This window comes from Urocampus carinirostris, chromosome 7 (genome assembly GCF_059441175.1).
Source record: "Urocampus carinirostris isolate Australia breed hairy pipefish chromosome 7, RoL_Ucar_1.0, whole genome shotgun sequence".
In the NCBI taxonomy this organism is placed as follows: domain Eukaryota; kingdom Metazoa; phylum Chordata; class Actinopteri; order Syngnathiformes; family Syngnathidae; genus Urocampus; species Urocampus carinirostris.
In genome coordinates this window covers 39,575,088-39,594,265 of record NC_142355.1, presented here as the reverse complement: position 1 = coordinate 39,594,265, position 19,178 = coordinate 39,575,088, and the positions used below count along the sequence as shown (strand labels likewise).

The 19,178-nt window shown below is 37.8% G+C and overlaps 1 protein-coding gene across 3 annotated transcripts in view; it reads right to left on the bottom strand.

Annotated features, from left to right (window-relative positions):
• mob2a (MOB kinase activator 2a) overlaps positions 1-19,178 on the bottom strand; it is a 102,621-nt gene that overhangs the window by 66,065 nt on the left and 17,378 nt on the right. The window contains exon 1 of one of the 3 annotated variants that reach the window (XM_088340922.1): positions 5,912-6,037. The exons of 1 other annotated variant lie outside the window; for it this stretch is intronic. In XM_088340922.1, the coding sequence (XP_088197048.1) occupies positions 5,912-5,949 (38 nt within the window). In that variant the 5' untranslated portion in view covers positions 5,950-6,037. Of the gene's footprint in view, positions 1-2,366; positions 2,697-5,911; positions 6,038-19,178 lie in introns of those variants that run through there. One more of the 3 variants, XM_088340921.1, reaches the window with a different exon arrangement.

Sequence of the window (19,178 nt, the reverse complement as noted above, 5' to 3'; positions counted from 1 at the left end):
AACTATAGACAGACATTTTGACAAAAGTTTGCAAAAAACTGGCCAACCGCACAGTGGCCATCTGCGGGGACAAACATCACTAGTAATCATACCCTTAAAGAAAGGGAACCTTCAACAATGCTCCAACTATAGAACCATCAGTCTCATCAGCCATGCAAGTAAAGTTATGCATAAGGTCTTACTGAACAGCCTGAAACCACAAGCTGAAAACATCCTAATTGAGGAAAAGGAGGAAGAGAGGGAAGCAGCACCACAGAAGAATCCGCGCATCCTATGTTAAGTTTCAACAATGCCAGAGAAACTTCTATAACGTTTTTGTTGATTTCAAGAACTGGCCAAGATAATTCTCTAGGGCACAGTAAAAGGGGTCAGAAGGAGAGGAAGACAGAGAAAAAAAAAACTGATCCGACAACATGAAGGAATGGACTGGTGCAAACTTTACCACGACCCAAAAACAGGCCAGGAACAGTCAACAGTGGAGAAAGCTGTCCAGAGTTGCGCTTAAGGGATCCGTGACCCGTGAGTGCATTATTGCAAGATTAACCGAGGAGTACTGTTATTCTAAAGGAATACAAAAGGTAGACAAAACAAATATGTAATTAAATAAAATCTGACTCATAATGTTGTTACAGACATTGTTGATGTGTAGTGGTATTTATCTTCTTTAATTCTATCTGCAACTTCAGTGGAAATGTTTAAATCTAAGCTTAAAACACACTTCTATTCAATGGCATATGAATAACCTCTTTCTTTTGTTGACAATATCTGTGTCTTATTTGTTATTGCAACATCCATTGCAGCCTGGTCCTCCTAGAAGGGGATTACCTCATGTGCAGTCCCTTCTCAAGTTTTCTTCAATTATCGGTGGATTAAAAAAATCCCTGCTATGATGTGACAAAATTTAGGTTTTGCTGACACAACTCTTGCAAACTACACATATTGCAGTAGAAGGTCAGAAGACTTGCAACTTTGAAGATTCTTGGCAAGTAGGACCAAACCTGACTTGGTGGATATCAGGGCCAAAAATGAACTTGAATCAATGTTCAACCAACCGTTGAAAAGTTGGATAGGCCACCTTCCTGCTGAGATTACACATATTCTGATTGGCGGCTAAAAATAAAGGTCAGTGTTTGTTTATTATTTATAATTGTAAATCATTTCACTTGGAAGGCTGTTGTTTGACAGAACCACACAATGTCACTGTTGAAACAATGTCAAGGACAACCAGTTTTAGCAACAGTGCATCAGGAAACAAACAAACAAAGACAAATTATGTCAGTGACACCCTTTTATTAGAAATGGACATAAAGTTTGGAGACAACATTCTAACGTTAAAAACAAATATGACAGCCCAATTTGTCTTAATGAGGCATTGCCACATCAGCAAATAAGTTTCAAGTTCCTCCCACACAGGAACAACCCCCCCTTTACTAGAGATCTGTGTGCTTCTTTCATTGCCCATTACAGTACAGGGAAAAACATTGACTCATACTTCTTTTAAGAGTTGTACTAGGTGAAATGAAACAACACAACAAATAACTATGAAATCTACTTGAATCCAGCTTTGGCATTTGTATGCTACAATTTACATTCATTTCTTTATCGTCAAAAAGATCCTACCGGAACGAGCAGGTTATATTTAGACACTTTATAGCAGTTATGTACTGTGACTGGCTAACCCCACAACCACATGTGAATGGAACCAGATGCACTGACCGGCAACAAGATAAACCAAAAGCTTTAACACCAACAAGTTAGTCTAGCGGTCCTGCGAGTGTACCAGCATGAAGAGTTGTTTAAAAAACAAATATAACTACCTCCCAAATACGACAGTAGGATGTACCTTAGCACCCGATACAGTCAACAAGCTAGGATTAAAACAAGAATTGGAGCAAATTTTAATCATGTTCAATGCCCCTCAAACGACAGGAAAACTGAAAACTCATCCTTGTTCCTCCTAACCCGGTGCGGGGACACTGTGTCCAAACAAACATTGATTTGCAGCCAAGAGGCCCCGAGGGAAGCAAAGTTTTGAAACATGGAAGGCTAACATGTCATTACATACTAGCCAAAAATAAGGGAAACCAAAACTGGTTGACTATAGTAGGCATAGTTTGAGGACTGATGGCTGCATCATAGTCTTCCTCCATATCACAATAGCCTGTCTGACTGGCGTCAACCAAATTTCAGCTTAAGACAGCAGCACTGAACGAAAATGTCACCTCCGAATAACAGCACGGCAGTTAATCATTGAATTAGGGGGAGGTAATCAAAAATTTTGGAAAGCACTGAAACATTGGGAATCGTACAAAGTCAACATTTCGACCTGTAACTGAACTGAAGGGACAGGAAAAGTAGCTAATTACCTATAGAAGAAGCAGTCGCAGCACATCAAAACACCCATCCAGGCAGCGGTGAAGCAGAACCGGACGCTTTGTAAATCTCACCCCTAGTCTGACTTGTAATTACAAGTGCAGCAGGAGTGAAAATGTCCTGCCTAGCATCGCTTGTAATCATAAGGTTAGTCGTTAACGACCTTTGACCTTCGCATAGACAGTGGATACAGTGTCCACAAAACAGAACAGGAAGAAAAGCCACGTTTGTCAAACTCCATACACAAAAATCTGACAAATTTCATAATGCATGTTTTTCATTCTCAATCGACATCCATCGTCTGCAAGTGGTTGCCTCTCTCTCGCACTCTTGTACGCTCTCCTTAGCAAACATTTCTCTCTAACTCTCTCTCTCTCCCCCTCTCCCTCCCCCTTACCAGCACCCACCTAAATACGGGTTGATAAGTTTGGCAAACACAATTATTATTTTATAAATGGACGCAGTCCTGCAACAGTAAAATAAAAAGAAAGAAAGAAAAGAAGGGTGACAGACACAGTTAGAGGCTCATAATATCTGAAGTAAATTATTGGCAGCAACTTTAGTGATCAGTTTACATATATACTGCACATGTAAATACTGTATGTCCAAAACAACCTCCTAACACTGCCAAAACAAAGCACCCAACTCTTGATTTTTTTTTTACAAAACAGTAATGCACACATACAATCAAGCTGACCTTTCATTCTGACAAATGATGCAGTGAAACCGATTGGGAAGGGCTAGCGCTGTGACGAGCCCCCAGGAATCCAGCCAATCCATGCAGAGTACATTGAGACGAATAAAATGAAGGGCAAAATGCCTGCACAGCTCTCCTTTTTTATGCCCTTGCTGAAAAATAACAACCAAGCAAAATAAACGTAACTAAAATATGACGTCAGAAGCGTGTGTCAACGTAAGTGTTGATAGAGCGTGCTGAAAACATAGTAGTAACATGGAAGTGACAAAGACGTAAAATTGACACTCAATGTCAGAGCATCACTGTCAAAAGTCTTTGTCAAGGAAATATAATTGCAGCCGGCCTAGGATAAGATAAGTGTAAGAAAAGACCAATCCTAACACAGGTAAAGATTTACAGTCTGAAAGCAAGAAAAAAAAATATATATATTCCGCTAATTATACTTTGGCAACTAAATAAAAACCGCAGCAGCCCAGCAAAGCAGTTTTACAATCTGATGACATCATCGCTCCACCACCTCCTCCTTCGAGCCCTGTCGCCAGAAGCTGCGGTTAAAGAGACCTTCTCTTTTGCGGTGCAATTACATCATCAGTCTCACATACAGAAAAAAAAAATGTAAGCTTATGTGTTATTGCGCGTGCCCGAAAAAAAAAACACTTACAAAGAAAATAAATTGGGACAGTTAAAAGTGTAAATATTTATAGATTCAACAAGAGGGGAGGGAAAACAATCCAAGACCAAATATTCAATGGTAGAATGCATTTTTCATTTTTGTGTTATTAGAATGACTATTGTGTAGTTCATGTGTGGAATTCATTCAATAAGTGGATCTAAAATGCTGGATGTGGGTTTTGATTGCACAATGCCCAACAAAAGGCTAGAAGCCCAATAACAAGGGAAAGGCATAAGAGCTTCGAGGTGAAATTGCCATCACGTCAAATGCCCCTTTAAACTGTCCTTCCCCAAACATGTGGATCCAATCACATAATTAAAACAATAAAAGCACACCATTGAACATTTTAAGCAAAGATAAAAACTTAAGAAGAAAAACCCATCCTGTGAGTGACGTTTAGCAGAGACGACAATAAACACGTGTATGTAGCCCATTATTGTCATGGCAAAGAAAAGAGGAGCGAGGTGGAGGAAAGACCTAGCACACCAAACACAATGTTGCTAGGTGATTGGTCCACAAGATGGAGAATCTCCCAGTAGGAAAAAGGGGAGGAGGGATGGTGTGTTTTTTGCTACTTTTTCCCTTTTTTATTTTCTTTGTTTTTATATGTGTTTGTCTTGCCGTCGGCCACCCCTCTCGAGGGATATAACAATGGTAGATAGATGGTTAAGATAGCAACTATATGTAATAAAGTCTATGGGCCAATCACTGATTTGCAGTTAAAACTCAAAGTTTCAAAATCAGTATACAGTCCTGGCTGCAACCACTATTTAATTCTTCACAAAAAAAAAAGCCAATAGAAAAGTAGATTGCAGGGTTGAGAGCATGAATCGCCCGGTTTTAAATTAATTGAATTGGAAATACTTAGTTTTTTTCTGCAATTAGACGGAAGAAAGGGGGCTGGAGCAATGTCAGATGCTCATTAACAGTAAGGGTCAAAATATTCTGTTTTGTTATTGTGCATTGTATGTACTAGTGAGCTCAGAGAAATGCTAAACCCATAAAATGTTAAAAATAAAGTATGTGAGACTGACTTATGGAACTATTGTTAAAGGGACAGTGTGTAATATTTAGTGCCTCCTAATGGTACAAAAAACTTTCATTCAGTAAAAAAACCTTGATTTGAATACTGGGCAAAAAAAACGAACCATCATACCAATATTAACGTTTAGAAAAAAAATCTTAAGTTTAGAAATTTGCATTTCTTTATTTACCGTGAAATCCCTTCTTGGACCTGCGCCATATTCTACCGGCAGGATGCCGCCACACTCTTCGGTGTACCAGCTCAGTAGCCTAGATGGTAGTGTGCCCGCTTTGAGACTGGGAGGTCGCTGGTTCGCGCCTCGGCCGAGACATACCTAATTGGTATAATGGCGGCGCCCTCTGTTGGCTGCGGCTGCATCGACTCGCTACAACGGGTTAGGTGTATCGACATTTCGTTCTGTGTACATTGTTACAAAGAATGACAATACAAAGGAAATTATTATTATTATTATTATTAATATCACTGGCCCTCACTCGTCCCAGACAACAACAGTGTCATCTTGTGGTCAAATATATCACATTCGAACTGTAAAAGGAAGGTTACCCTTTATAAATGTACTTTAAGGGAGCTGTAGGAAATTTGGAACTTACTCTCTGCCACCATATCATGACTTAGTCATGATCGCAGCTTTTGTCAGCTAGTTCAGGATTTGTGTGCAAATACTTGCATTTTTGGACGCGCTTGAATTAACTCTTCTTTTTGTTAATCTGTTTGGTGGTTTGGGTTGGCATTTGCGATCACTAGAATCAGGCCTTTCTTTACAGTCACCAATTTCATGCTAAAATGGCAAATATAAATAAATACAAAAACTGAGGGGACGAACATGACATGACGCTTTCGCACTCCTAATTCATAGAACCTAATGTGTTATCTACAATTGGGGAGAAAACACTTTTATATTTAGACATATTTCTAAGGAGTGTTTTTCAAGAGCCTCAAAAGTCTTGCTCAGTCATAATCTCGCACATAAAAGTCCTCATAACGCTGACCAAAAACTTCAAATAAAAAACGATTTACAGCAGGAAGGCTTGAGCAGAGAATTCCCTCCCACCTGCATACATCTACCTCCACAAAGAGCTCGTGACACTGTTGTTTTAAGCACAGCAGCATCTCAGTAACTCACCGGTTTAAAGTGTACGAGCCATTCCTTTTAAACCTCATTCTGGATGACAGGATGGGGATAAAGAAATCCAGAATAGTGCAACGTTGAAGTGTTTAGTGTTTAGGCTGCACCGTGGAAGCTTGCAAAGCACACAGTAATAAGAGAGTTAAGGACAATAAGGAGATAAGGAGCTGCTTCCCTTGCAACACCTTCCCAACTGATTTTCTTCACGCTGCTCCTTCCCCCTTCTCTGTGCTGTTTCCTCAGGGCAGGCTTACCATCTGAATTCAGATTCAAAGCGCTCACCATCTGTTTTGGTGACATGGACGAGGTCGGATGCAGTGAAGTTTAGATCGAAACGGGAGTGGCCGGCGTTAAAAAGCGACAGCTTGCTGAGGAGCATAGGCTTTTTTGTCTGCAGCCTGACTCAACACTCATCTCTACCCACCCCAAAAAATGTCAAGTCTACAACAATGTGCAAACTACACTAGAAGAATGACGTCACCACATGAGGCTAGAGTTTGATGGGGGTGGGTTGTTTTACGTTAAGAATCGGTTCCTCCATTGATTCTAAGCTTGAACCACCAGGAGCTGAATTCTATACTGCCGGACTTTCAGTCAAAAGGTACAAGAGATCAACATTGACATTATTTCTATTTTTTAAAACAGCGTGCCGTGGAACACTTTGTCTAGTGTGCCGGAACACAACAGCATGCCATTGTTGAGTTTTTTCCAATGCTCAGCCAAGTACCTGTATTATTTATCCATAACAGTAGGTGGCACGAAGTTACTATTTTTACGATTTTCCCATGAGGTATTACAGGGGAGTACAATGAATAATTATTTTGTTTGATAGAACTGCTGAATATTACACTGCATAAAGAATCATATACACCAAAAATTGAAATTCCTACTTTTCTTATTTAACAAAAATAAATAATCAATAAATAATATTTTTGTTCTACTTGCAAATAACTATTTTTCTAATTTTAACTAATATTGTTATTTATTAATAAAAACAGGATGAAAACATAATACAACCTAAAAAACAGGATTCAAAATATAGAAAAATCCAGAATTACAGCCAAATTATTGCCCAAATATATAACCTGTATTGCTTTATAGCTGGTGTCGAGAATATTTTTTTAACTGATAGTTGTTGAATTTAAATAAAATATTTAGCAAGCATTGTATTTTAGATATGGACGTTCACTGTGCAGTAAGGTATAAAGATATCCCAATCAAAATGATTTAGCGTACGTTCTGGTATGACTTTTCAAATATGTCAAAATAATGACAAAGTGCAATGTACCAATATATCCAATCAGTTGGAAAAAAAAAGAAAGTCTAACAACTTCTGCCAAGAGATTGAAACATTTGAAACAATGTTTCAAAAACGTTTGTGAGACTTTTTTTTTTCATTGAAAATCTTAAAGTACAGAACTTATAGAAAATGTAAATTTCAGCTTATGTTTCTTTTTTTTTTTTTTTAGAACTGAAATTCATATAAAAACAGGCTAAGTTGACAATGAAGGTCTGTTCCTAAGAAAACGTCTCCAATAGTAATATTTTTTGTTTTAGCTGTGGCTCTGGAAATTGTACAGGTAAATACATTTTCAATTGATTTCATTGTAATTTCATACTTATCTAGTTTTAAATCGGTTTGGGTTAGTTTGACTTTTTATTTTGTATTAAAAATAATACTTCAAATGTAAACATTTGCAGGCAGCAATGCAGCTGAGTGGTAAGTGCTCTGCCTCTACTTCCGCAAAGCACTATGTCATGGCGATTGACGTGGATGGATGGTGTTATTATGAGTGCACTGCAGGGAAGAGGTCTAAGTATAGTGGAAGCTAGAGCTCTTGTTGGTGATAGGAATGAGTGGAGAGGTGTTGTAAAAGGATAGTGGGATGTTTGGACGCGTTCTAAGGGATTTGCAGGGCACCTGTATGATGCAGCAGGGGCAAACCAGTGAAAGCTGTCGGGCCCTGCTGTTGAACAAAAGAGTGTGTTGTGTCACCCTGACCAAAGTGACATGGCTGCTTTCTTGTGTCCCTTTTCATCTGGAGGGACGAAAGCATGACCAACTTGGGTCCCGAGGTGCTTAACTTGTTTGGGTGTTTGGGCATTTGGGTTGGCCTTGGTCCAAAAATGTTTGTGTGTGTTTTTTGCCATCCCATCCCCCACCCCCCCTTTTATTTTCTTTGTTATTGTATATGTTTGGCTTGCTGTCAGTCACCCCTCTTAAAGGGATATGACAAAGGTACATAGATAGATAGCTTACACTTGTGCTTTTTTTAGAGGCTCCATTTCATTTTATCATTTACCTGTAAATGTGATTATTGGTAGACCACATTTGTGTTACGTTTACATTTCAGTTCAAAACATTTTGTGGCTTTAAACTTGTAGCACAGTGTACATGTTATGTTCTCATTGTCTCCGTTGAAATAAATGCCATCTTCCCGACTGACTTACACAGAATGGTGTGCATTGTTTGAACATCATTCATGGTTTATTGTCCAAGTAGTGTATGATTCAAGTCGCATGTTTTTTTAGAGAAGAAAATTAAATCACAGTCATCAATTATATAGAATTACAACACTTGTAGAATCACAATTATCGATAATCGTGTTATAAATCGAATCTCCACCTTAGTATCCATGATACAATGGACCAAAGCATATTGTTCTACCCCTACTGGATACAGTGGTTTAAAAGACTACATGAAACGCAGACCTTTCCTATCATGACAGTAGCTAGGTGACACACGAACATTTCAAGAGCAAGTCGGACAGTTGACCAAAATTACCTCTGACTTTCCTCGGTAAGATTAAAGTAACGTTCAAGCCAACAAAGTTTTCATGACTGACATTGTACATTTTAAACACATATGTCGCTATATGAGAGTTTGAGCGTTATGCAAGACTGTGCCCAATAAGCGTATTTAAAATTAAAAAGATGCAGTCCGAAGAAATGAAATAAAATGATCAGCATTTATATAGCGCTTTTCAAGTCAATGACTTCCCAAAGCACTTTACAATGTGCTCCACATTTCCCAATAGCGGCCTTGTATTGCAGCCATGTAAGACGCTAACCTGTTTATTGGGGGTATTAGGGGTTCAGTGTCTTACCCAAGGACACTTCGACATGTAACACAGACGAGCCGGGATTCGAACTGGGATTCCTTGATCCCAAGACGAGCGCACTACCTCCTGAGCTACTGCCGAAGAACAGACATCAGTTAAAACTTGTTGATTTCAAACTGTTGAAAATCGTAAGGTTCTTTTGTTACAGACTTTGCAGTTGATCACTAAAATGTACTTTACAAAATGTACATACTTTGTTTTAAGCAAATATTGTTCTACTGCTGCCTGTTCTTGGTTTTCAGGAACAAAAAAAAAATGCCTAATCTATTTATTTATTTTGCTGTCCCTAAAAAAATCGAAAGAGGTTTATTTATGGATGTATGTTTGTGCCGACAGAGTAATGTGTCTAATTGGTTTTAGTATATGCAATAAAAAGATGTATTTTTCATAGAACCCATTTTTCTTGAATTTATTATGATTACCATGCTAAATTTAAGACAACTTAAATAATTATCCAATTATTAGACTAGTTGTTTTAATAGTTGGTGACCAGTCACTAATAAACTAGTGTTAGTTGCGGCCCAATGTGCAAATGAGTCAAGTGTAATTATACAGTAGATTCAGGTTTAAACACAGACATATATTTGTTGCTTTGCCTGAAAGGGTTTTTTAATATACCAAGAATAACAGGTCCATTACCAGTTTTTTTCTCCATAATCTGCAAAAACACAACAAAAAGCACAATATTCTGCTGTGCCAGACGCCCAACTCCCACACAGAGCTTCCAGGAATACTTCTCACAAGCATAGACATTCAACTGTGGTCAACGAAAGTTAAGTGCAAACAAGGACTGCCTACTTTCAGAAGAGACCCAGTTCCAATGTGTGCTGACCAAGTTCCCCAATGGTTCAATGGAAACAAAACTTTCTGTGTGCCCAATTTCACACACTGCCAAAAATATATGAAACAAAACATACATTGCTTATAAAAGTTAATGCACTGCCAAGTCACCAAGAACTCAGTGTATAGAGTACTGGAGTGTGCACACATTTGACAGAGCCACAAAAAAACTTGACACCCTGTCAACCAGTATGAAAGGCATGACTTTATGTGCTAGGAAATGTCATGTGGGGATCAGTCCAAATATGATCTTTCAACTGAGCGAAAGGAGCTAAACTGCAAATAAACTTTATTTGGACAACTCTGGTGTGATTTCCAGACTATAACATTTTGAGAGTTGAGTCAGACAAATTCAAGTTGATGTTCATTAAATGTATTGCAAAAAAATAATAAAGATGTGCAGATTAAGTCAACTCTACTTTGTGTTGTAATATATTTTTGGGTTTGTTAAAGGCAAAAGCAAACCACACGATGAGGGTCTCCAACGTCGTGCGAGCGGGTACCAGGTGGCCCCCCCTAAGAACACCTGAGTAGATCGCGGACAGGTTCTGAAAATACCTAAACAATGATGGGTCCAGTGGTGGGTAGAGTAGCCAAAAATTTGATTACTTCAGAATATTATGACTTACGGAGAAGGGAAAAGTAGTCATCGAAACAATTACTTGAGTAAAAGTAAAAAGTACTTGTAAAATGGTGAAAAAAACTACTTATGTATTGAGTAATTGTAGCAACGTCTTATTTATTGTTTTTTTTCTTAAACAACCATTCAACCAGGTCATAAAAATCCATCCAATCAAAATTACATGCAAATAAAATAATCAAGGTAAATTCAAGTACTTTAATAAACAATACAATTATAATAGAATAAATCAAAGAAATAAATTAAGCACAAGTAGCACATTTAAAGCCCAAGTAACTTTTTTACTGGCTCTGCAGGCAGAACAACAAGCTAGCCCAGGGGTCAGCACCTCAAAATGTTGAGCCATATTGGACCAAAAAACAAAACAAAAACAATACCAATTTGTCATGAGCCGCAAAAATTAAAAAATAAATAAAAGTAAAAGTCTAATATAAGCGTTAAAATTAACGCAACGCATGCTGTATGTATCTATATTACAAGGAAAATAGAAATATAACTCACCAAAGTCGCCTTGCAGCCATCACGTTCAATAATAATAAGCAACCATGGTCCTCTTATATCCGTGAGTGTAGTAAATCCAACCATTTAAAATATTTACACACTCCAAAACACGCAATAATGCACACGAATAAAAGAAAAAATCCGCAGAGAAGCATCTGCATCGATAGACATTGCTTGTATCTAGCTGTCTGTTTAGCCCCATAATTCCTGTTTACAAATACAGACTACAGTAGTAAATAATGTTTTCTACAGGCCGTGGAGCAACCAAACATGTGATTCACATCATTTTCAGCCAATTGCAGTCTTTGTTTTGCCCAGCTTTAGCCTATGCGAGCCTGTTAATGCTAAAAAGGACCCGCCTCCTTTACCCCGAATAACTAGCCAATAGTGACCGATTCAAATGATAATTGACACTCTGGTTAGGAAATGAAACGCCAGTGTACAGTGTTCATTTTACCTCTGAAACGTGATGGGTCCCGGCGACTCGCATGCTCAAAAATCTATGGGTCCCAACAGATATCTATGGGTCCCCAAAATTTAGTGTTATCGAGGTTGAAATTGTAAATCAGCGACAAATATATAATATAAATGAAAATCCATATATTCATTCAGTTTTAATCATCACAGTCAATTGGTAATACAAAGCAGTTATCACTTCAGATTTTTCAGTTCATATATTTTTTGTGGTTTGCTGTCCCGCCACAGTTGTAATGCCTTCAAGATCCAATCCATTATCATCCTCCTCATAGCGTCACCAGGGATATAATTTAGTCCATTTTGGCATAAAAGTCCTTTTCTTTTGTTTATTTTCTTTCGTCGAATCGTTCGCTTTAACACACATGTTTTCCTTGCCTCCGCGATCTTCCAAAGAATTTTTCCGTTTTTTCGTGCCAGAATTATCGCCGTTGTTATCACTTTCTGCATTATGTTTCGACTTATTCCTGACACTGAAGAAATTACCAATTTTGTGTTGATTGTCCCCTGATACTAACTGTTTATTCGGAGGCATACTCATACCTGTCAACCTCCACAGCTCCATGCCCTTACAAAATACAAAAAAAATCTTACACCATATTTTTTTTTCAAACATGTTTTTTAAGTACTTAACATGTTATATTGTATGTGTTTCCGTATATCATATATATCGTTAATGAACATTTTGTTGTGCGACACTGAGTTGCTCGACATGAATGAGGTTTATTATTAAAAAAAGTTCAAAAATGAAGTTGCTTGGACGTTCACTGTAGAAGGAAAAAATACATGCAAATATAATTAGGTAGAATACTACATTTTCTTATTCAAATTATGAATTCACTTTCTGCATTAAATTATTGTTGGTAATATACTGATTAAAGGGATAACCACAAACCTGTCTTTTTTCATTTTCTCATTTTATACTTCCTTTTTTTTCTTAACTTCTTTATACAACATCATAATTCGTAATATAATGCATCGAAGCAAGTGAGCCGTTTGAGAGCCGGCTCTCTTTAATGAGTTAAGCCGAAAAAGCCGGTTCTCTAAAAAGAGACAGACTTTCACTACACAACTCGAACTCGTTTGACTTGATTGATTTGCAGTTTTGTGGTAGTCGGTGTATACCGGATGGTACCCATAATTGACAAATTTGCGTTTTTCCGTACAGATTTTCTTGTACGTTGTACACGTCTTAAAATGCATAATAAACGTACTTTGTACGGCAAAAACGTACAGGTTGACAGTTATGCATACTTAACCTTCACTCAACGACAAGCACCACAACAATGACATAATCTCAAAGCAAAGAGATCTCAGTTGCTGAGATCGGCGAAAACTCGAACCGTGAGACCAAAACAACAATGGCGGATCTGCCTGACAAAAAGTTTGGAGTGCGGTAAATCTTCGTTTAAAAAAAAAATATCTGGTAATAATGACAATTTTGTGTCAAAAAAGTTGCGTCCAGGGGACGCACGTTGATTTGACACGATGCGTCCCCAGCAAAAATGATGCTAGGACGGAGGGACGTGGGCAAACGAGAACACTGGGTGTATATATCCCAGCATACACCACAGACTACTTCGCCTACAGGGAAAAATCGAGTCGGCGGCTGCTTGCCTTGGTTTCGAGACCTTGGAACTCAATATTGATCCATATATAAAACGCACTGTACTATAAGGTGCATGGTCAGCTTTTGAGGCTTTCAGGTGCGCCTTTTAGTTGTGAAAATACGGTACTTAGTAATGTCTTCAATGTGGCAAAATGTAGCGAAGTCCAATTTCTTCTTCAAAAATCTACTCAAGTAAAAATCAAGTAGTGATTTGAAAATACTTGTCCCAAAACTTACTTAAGTAAATGTAACAGAGTAAATGACACATGTTACTAACCACATCTGGCTGGGACATTGCGATTATCAAATATATTTGATCGCAAACCAACCAGATGTTTTGGTGGTTGAATTTACTTCTAATAACTAAAACCTCGTAAAACATCGTAACAACATAGTGAAAACATTAATTGTTATTTTATAAATGTGTATCAAAATGGTAGCCCTTTGCACCAATCAGTAAGAAAAAATAGCTCTGTTTCAAAAAAGGTGGTGACCCCTGCACTAGATCATATCAAAAACAACTAATACTAGGTAAAATATAATACTAATGACAATAATAATGAATATGTGTATTTGTTTTCAGTGTGAACCAGGGTTCGTGCACTTTTTCTGTCTAAATTCAAGCACTTTCTCGGGATTTTTAAAACCGAATTTTCTAATTTCTTGAATACCATTTAAAGAGATCTGTTGTAAATCCTTTATTTTGCAGAATCTTGATATCTGTGACTTACATATTCAATATCCAATCACAATGTGCATTTATGAAGACATGATTTTTAGATCTTCAGTAAATCGCAAACATATTTTTGGATCTGAATAATTCATGTGTAAGTATTTTTGAGACAAATCTCACCCTATGTTAGTGTTGGGTAAAAATGATAGTAATATGTAGCCTAAATTCTCAGTTGCAGGACAATTACCACTGAAAAATGCTACCTTCATTTTTTACATGCCCGTTAATTGTAAATGTCGATAATTGATGTGTAATTCTTGCACTAATATACATTTCATAGCGCCATGTTTAGATGTAGCATGCACCACCTGTCCTCTTGTGCGAGACCCATGGGGAGCAATGACGTTTTGTAGGACAATGACATACAAACTAAGTTCAGCTGCCGTTAATTACAAGGGAAGGAATGCAATGGCAAAGCCAAGCTACCAGGGAACACTTCTCCCAAAATTTTAGCACATTTTATCCTTGAAAACACAATTTTAAGCATTTTCAAGGATTTCAAGCACCTATATGAACCCTGGCGAACAGATAACGTCATATATTTTAGAAAGTAAAATTGAGAATGCCAACATTCATAATTATTTCATTATTTTCTCATCCTTAGTATTTGTTGTTGGTTGAAAAACAATTCGATGTACTATATCAGGTTTTTCTTAAACATTGGCACAACTACGTTTCATAGATTCATGAATAAAAGACACACAAAAAACTGCACTGCAATTCAATTAGAATGTCCTCATCATTTTCTTCTCTTGGCTCAACTCCCTCATATCAGTAGCCAACATAGGCTCATGTTTTCCAGTCACAGTTGCATGTCAGTTACTTAGGACAGTTGAATAAACCACAAAAACATACATTTTATGTCTTAGTTTGAGTATGCAATTAATCAAAGCGTGCTTGCTGTACATTCAAGGATATTTAATTGTGTTTCATTTTCTAAAGTCTTTGTGATATCTGGATATGACATCTGGCATTGGTCATACTCAGCAAAAGACATTCATTAAAAAAAATAAAAAAAATAAAGCAAGATAGCAAAAAGAAGGTATGTATAAGCAAGACAAACTGCCATGAGGAGAGAGATGAGTGCCATCTAGCGTTCAAAAGGAATAATTCCCAAATAAGCAGGGATTTCAAAAAATACATTTAACAGGAATTCTAATAATAAAAAAAATTCAAATAAAAGAAAAGAAGACAAAAACAACTTAAATAGATATGGTGCAGGTGAAACAAAAACAAATACAAAATTAAGTTAATTACAAAAGAAAAATGTTACACCTTCACTTTGACTTGTGAAATGTAGGGAATAAAGTAACCACAAATGCATTTCCTTGACTTAGCTGAGTAATTGTGCATTCAGAAACCAAATTAAGGTGGATTTAAGGCATTATCTCCATAATTTAAATGACCTATCAATTACATGACCACCAGCTCAGTATCCTAGATGGTAGGGCGCCCGCTCTGAGACTGGGAGGTTCAAGCCTCGGCCGAGTCATACCTAAGACTTACAACATTGGTACTCATTGCCTCCCTGCTTTGCGCTCAGCATTAAGGGTTGGAATTGGGGGGTTTGGTCACCTAATGACTAAAATGGCTGCGCCTCGTTTGGCTGCGGCTGCATCGGCTCGCTACAGTTTAACTGTACGGGTCAGGTGTATCGACATTTCGTTCTGTGTGCATTGTTACAAAGAATGACAATAAAAGTAAATTCTATTCTATTCTTCTATTCTATCTAGTCAAGGACTACGTTAGAAATTACACAAACGGTAATTACTCACATATTCATGATCACAAATGTAAATATTAATGTTAATATAATGGCAAAATAGAACATAATACAAATATTTTACCATAATTAAACCACTCTGCTATAAAAAGATTAATCTTTTCCACAAACCTTCTACATCATCACATTTACTCGAATGTTAATACTAATGAAAAGCCCCAATTTGACAAATAATTATTCTGAAAGCATTTTGCTAAAAATTAATGCAGTTATTAAAGATTTTATTAGAGTCGTGTGTGTTGTTTCAGTTTTTATTATGAATTATAATGTGTGAAAAATAACTTGTTGGACCCAAGTTCTAACTACAGTACGAAGAAAAGAAAAGTATGTTAAAACTCATTTAAATGTAAAGATTTGGGCACATCTATAAAAGTATATGTATTTATTTTGTAGAAACTTCTTATGATAACCTTTACTGACTTGATGGGCGAAAAGCATGAACTTATTTCTGTGTATAAAAGTCAAAATAACCATAGTGTGTGTCAGAAAAAGTTGAAAAGAGAGCCAGCCTAATGATTTGTGTTTCGGTCTCTAGTCAGGGCTGAATTAATTCCACCAGGTCAATATTGCGCACATTTTTTTGTGAACCATGCCCAGAAAAACACCACGTAAAGCCTTGTGGATGATAGGAAGCCCTGCAACGAATTACAAAACTAAATGTAATTTTTTGTGAATTGAATTGTATTCAAAAGTGTACGACTTTGGCCGATTTCAGGCGTCTGTCTTATTGGGTCACTTTTGACTGAGTGGCTACTTCAGGCTTTCCAGCAGCTGTCTATAGATTCCTCTGCAGCCTACGGCATCACAGGATGATCACGCATTGTTTACCCCAAAGAGCAGGAGTAAACAGTAGGAGTTTAAATGAAGCGAGAGATGATTTTTATATTGAGTTGCGCTTTTAGGAGTCACAATTTGTGTAAGGGTGCACAAATCGGAATTTTAAGGAACCTTTGGCTGAAAGCCATCAAAATAACTGACTGGACTGATGCTATCTATCACTAGACATGTCCTTTTTTGCGGTGCATATTTTATATGTGGCAAGTTATCAAGATGATCCGTTTTAGGACGCGGAATGCCCTAGTAAATTTAAGTAGGATAAGTGTCGGGGAAATTAAGTGTTTGCTATAAATGCCTACTAGAGACCAAGTCTCCTACTACTGGTGCAGAGAGGAATGGGCGCCACCAGGCTGTACTTGCTCAAGATACACCACAGGAAATTGTGTGGATAAGGGATCCAACTAATCAACTATATTTAATAATAATACATTATTAGATGGGCAGCACGGCGGCGCAGTGCTTAGCGCGTGTGCAGGCACAGTTCTAAGGTCTTGGGAACCCCCTGTGTGGGTTGAAATCCAGCTACCGGACTTCCTGTGTGGAGTTTGTATGTTCTCCCCGTGCTTGCGTGGGTTTCCTCCGGGCACTCCGGTTTCCTCCCACATTTCAAAGACATGCATTTCAGGTGGATTGGCCAGTCCAAATTGTCCCCTAGGTGTGAATGAGCGAGCGAGTTGTCTGTCCCTGTGTGCTCTGCGATTGGCTGGCAACCAGTTCAGGGTGTCCCCTGCCCACTGCCCGATGATTGCTGGGATGGGCTCCAGCACCCCCCCACGACCCTACTGAGTCGCGGTGCAGCGAATGAGATGAGACAATATTAGATTGTTATAAGTAATATTTCTTAAATGTTGTTATTATTATTATTGATCCCACCACCAGAAAATATTTTTATCCATTTTATTTGTCATCAAAAGGTATTAAACTCGTTACTTATGAATATGTTGTGTCGGTCAAAGTAATGGTTTTTTTTTTTGGTTGACTTTGATCACTAAAGTAAAGTTGCCATCTCGCTGTTTGCAAATACTTTGTACCTTTTTTGATATGTTAGTATCTACGATCTATGATCTTTTTCTGTTAATCGGCTGGTATTCTGCCTCAACAATGGACACGCACCTTGGCAACAACACACTTGTTGACAAACACGGAAGAAGACTGTTTAGCCGGGGGGCTGCCAGGCTTCTGCCTACTTGCTGCCAATCTAAGCTCCTTCCCCAATTAAGAACAAAAAAAGGAAAAAACTATACATAATAATCTGCAATGCACACATCACTGCCCAACCAATGAAACAGAATCCATTTTAGCACTACTTTAATTGAGGAACCTAGTGTACACATCACACACACACCTATTTGGTTGTGTAAAACAACTAAAAACAACAAGCCTCACGCAAGGCCTGTGGCGAGCACTGCACACAGTCTTCAAAAACATGCATAGTATATAAATAATACAAAACAGCAGCCAATAGAGCAGCAAAATTCAGGCTTCAGTGAAAACACAACAGCCACAGAGATACACAAACACGGCACGCAACATACCAAAACACTTGTGGTATGAGCCAAAAGCTCACGCTGCTACATTCTGATAAAGACACCGCAGTGACAGACATTTGGCGGGGTAGGCCACAGTTCCTGTGTTTGCTTTCATTGTGAGACCAAGACTTCCTGTGAACAATAACTAGTGAATTTGAGTGTTTGTTACAGTGGGCAGCGATGAGAGAAGAGCGCACGTTAGACATAGTCAAACATAAGTCGGATGCAAACAAGAGGATGCAGGTGTTCATGGAGAATGCTATTTCAACAAGCAAGCATTTGTTGGTACAGACCATTTAACCATCTCAAAAGCTGCCTGAAAAAAAAGAGTTCCATTATACATACAGACCACCCTTCCCCATAAATACAGTATATTAGTACTACAATAAATCAAACAAAGATGAAAATCAATAGTTTGCCCTATTTATTACACAAATTCTGAGTGAACATGCAGGCTAGTTTCCTATGATTACAGGTTGGTCTCAGAGACACAAATTCATTTGGTAGGGCAGAAGAAACTTTGCAAATGCAGTTCCAAACCCACAAGAGAAGGATTGCGCAATTCAACACAGAATATGCAAGGAAGAAATGCACCCTTCAACTCCTGAACACTGATATTGTCAATTAGCCTGCGAAGGAAAATGAGGCAACATTATTGCTAGGACAAAATATATTTAACAACGGAAAAATAATCAAATTTAATCCTGGGGTCTCTCTCTTTGAGCCCGCAAGGCAGCAGGGTGTCCTCTAAGGACAACTGAGGTGCCCGCAGACATGTTCTGAAAATAGCTCACCTGTGCTTGGTCACGGTGATTTTCTAGTAAAAAAATTTTTAGTGGTTGACAAGAGTATTTAACTTTCTTTCCATTAGTGAAACAAGTTTAAACCTGTACACTAAATAATAACAACATGATAAGTTGTTATTTTGGAAATGCATCTCAAACTGTGTCCTTTGCGCTAATTAGTAACAAAAATTAACGCTCAGCTTGAAAAAGGTTAGAGAGCCCTGGTTTAATCTATTAGGGGGACACAGCAAAACATTTAGATATATTAAACAACATTCATTTAATTTTTTTATATGGACAGACGCACGCACACACGCACAGTAAAAAAAATAAGTATCTAAACACCCTGCTATTTTGCTATTTCTCCCACAAAGAAATCATGGAAGGGGTCTAAAATTTTTATCATAGGTG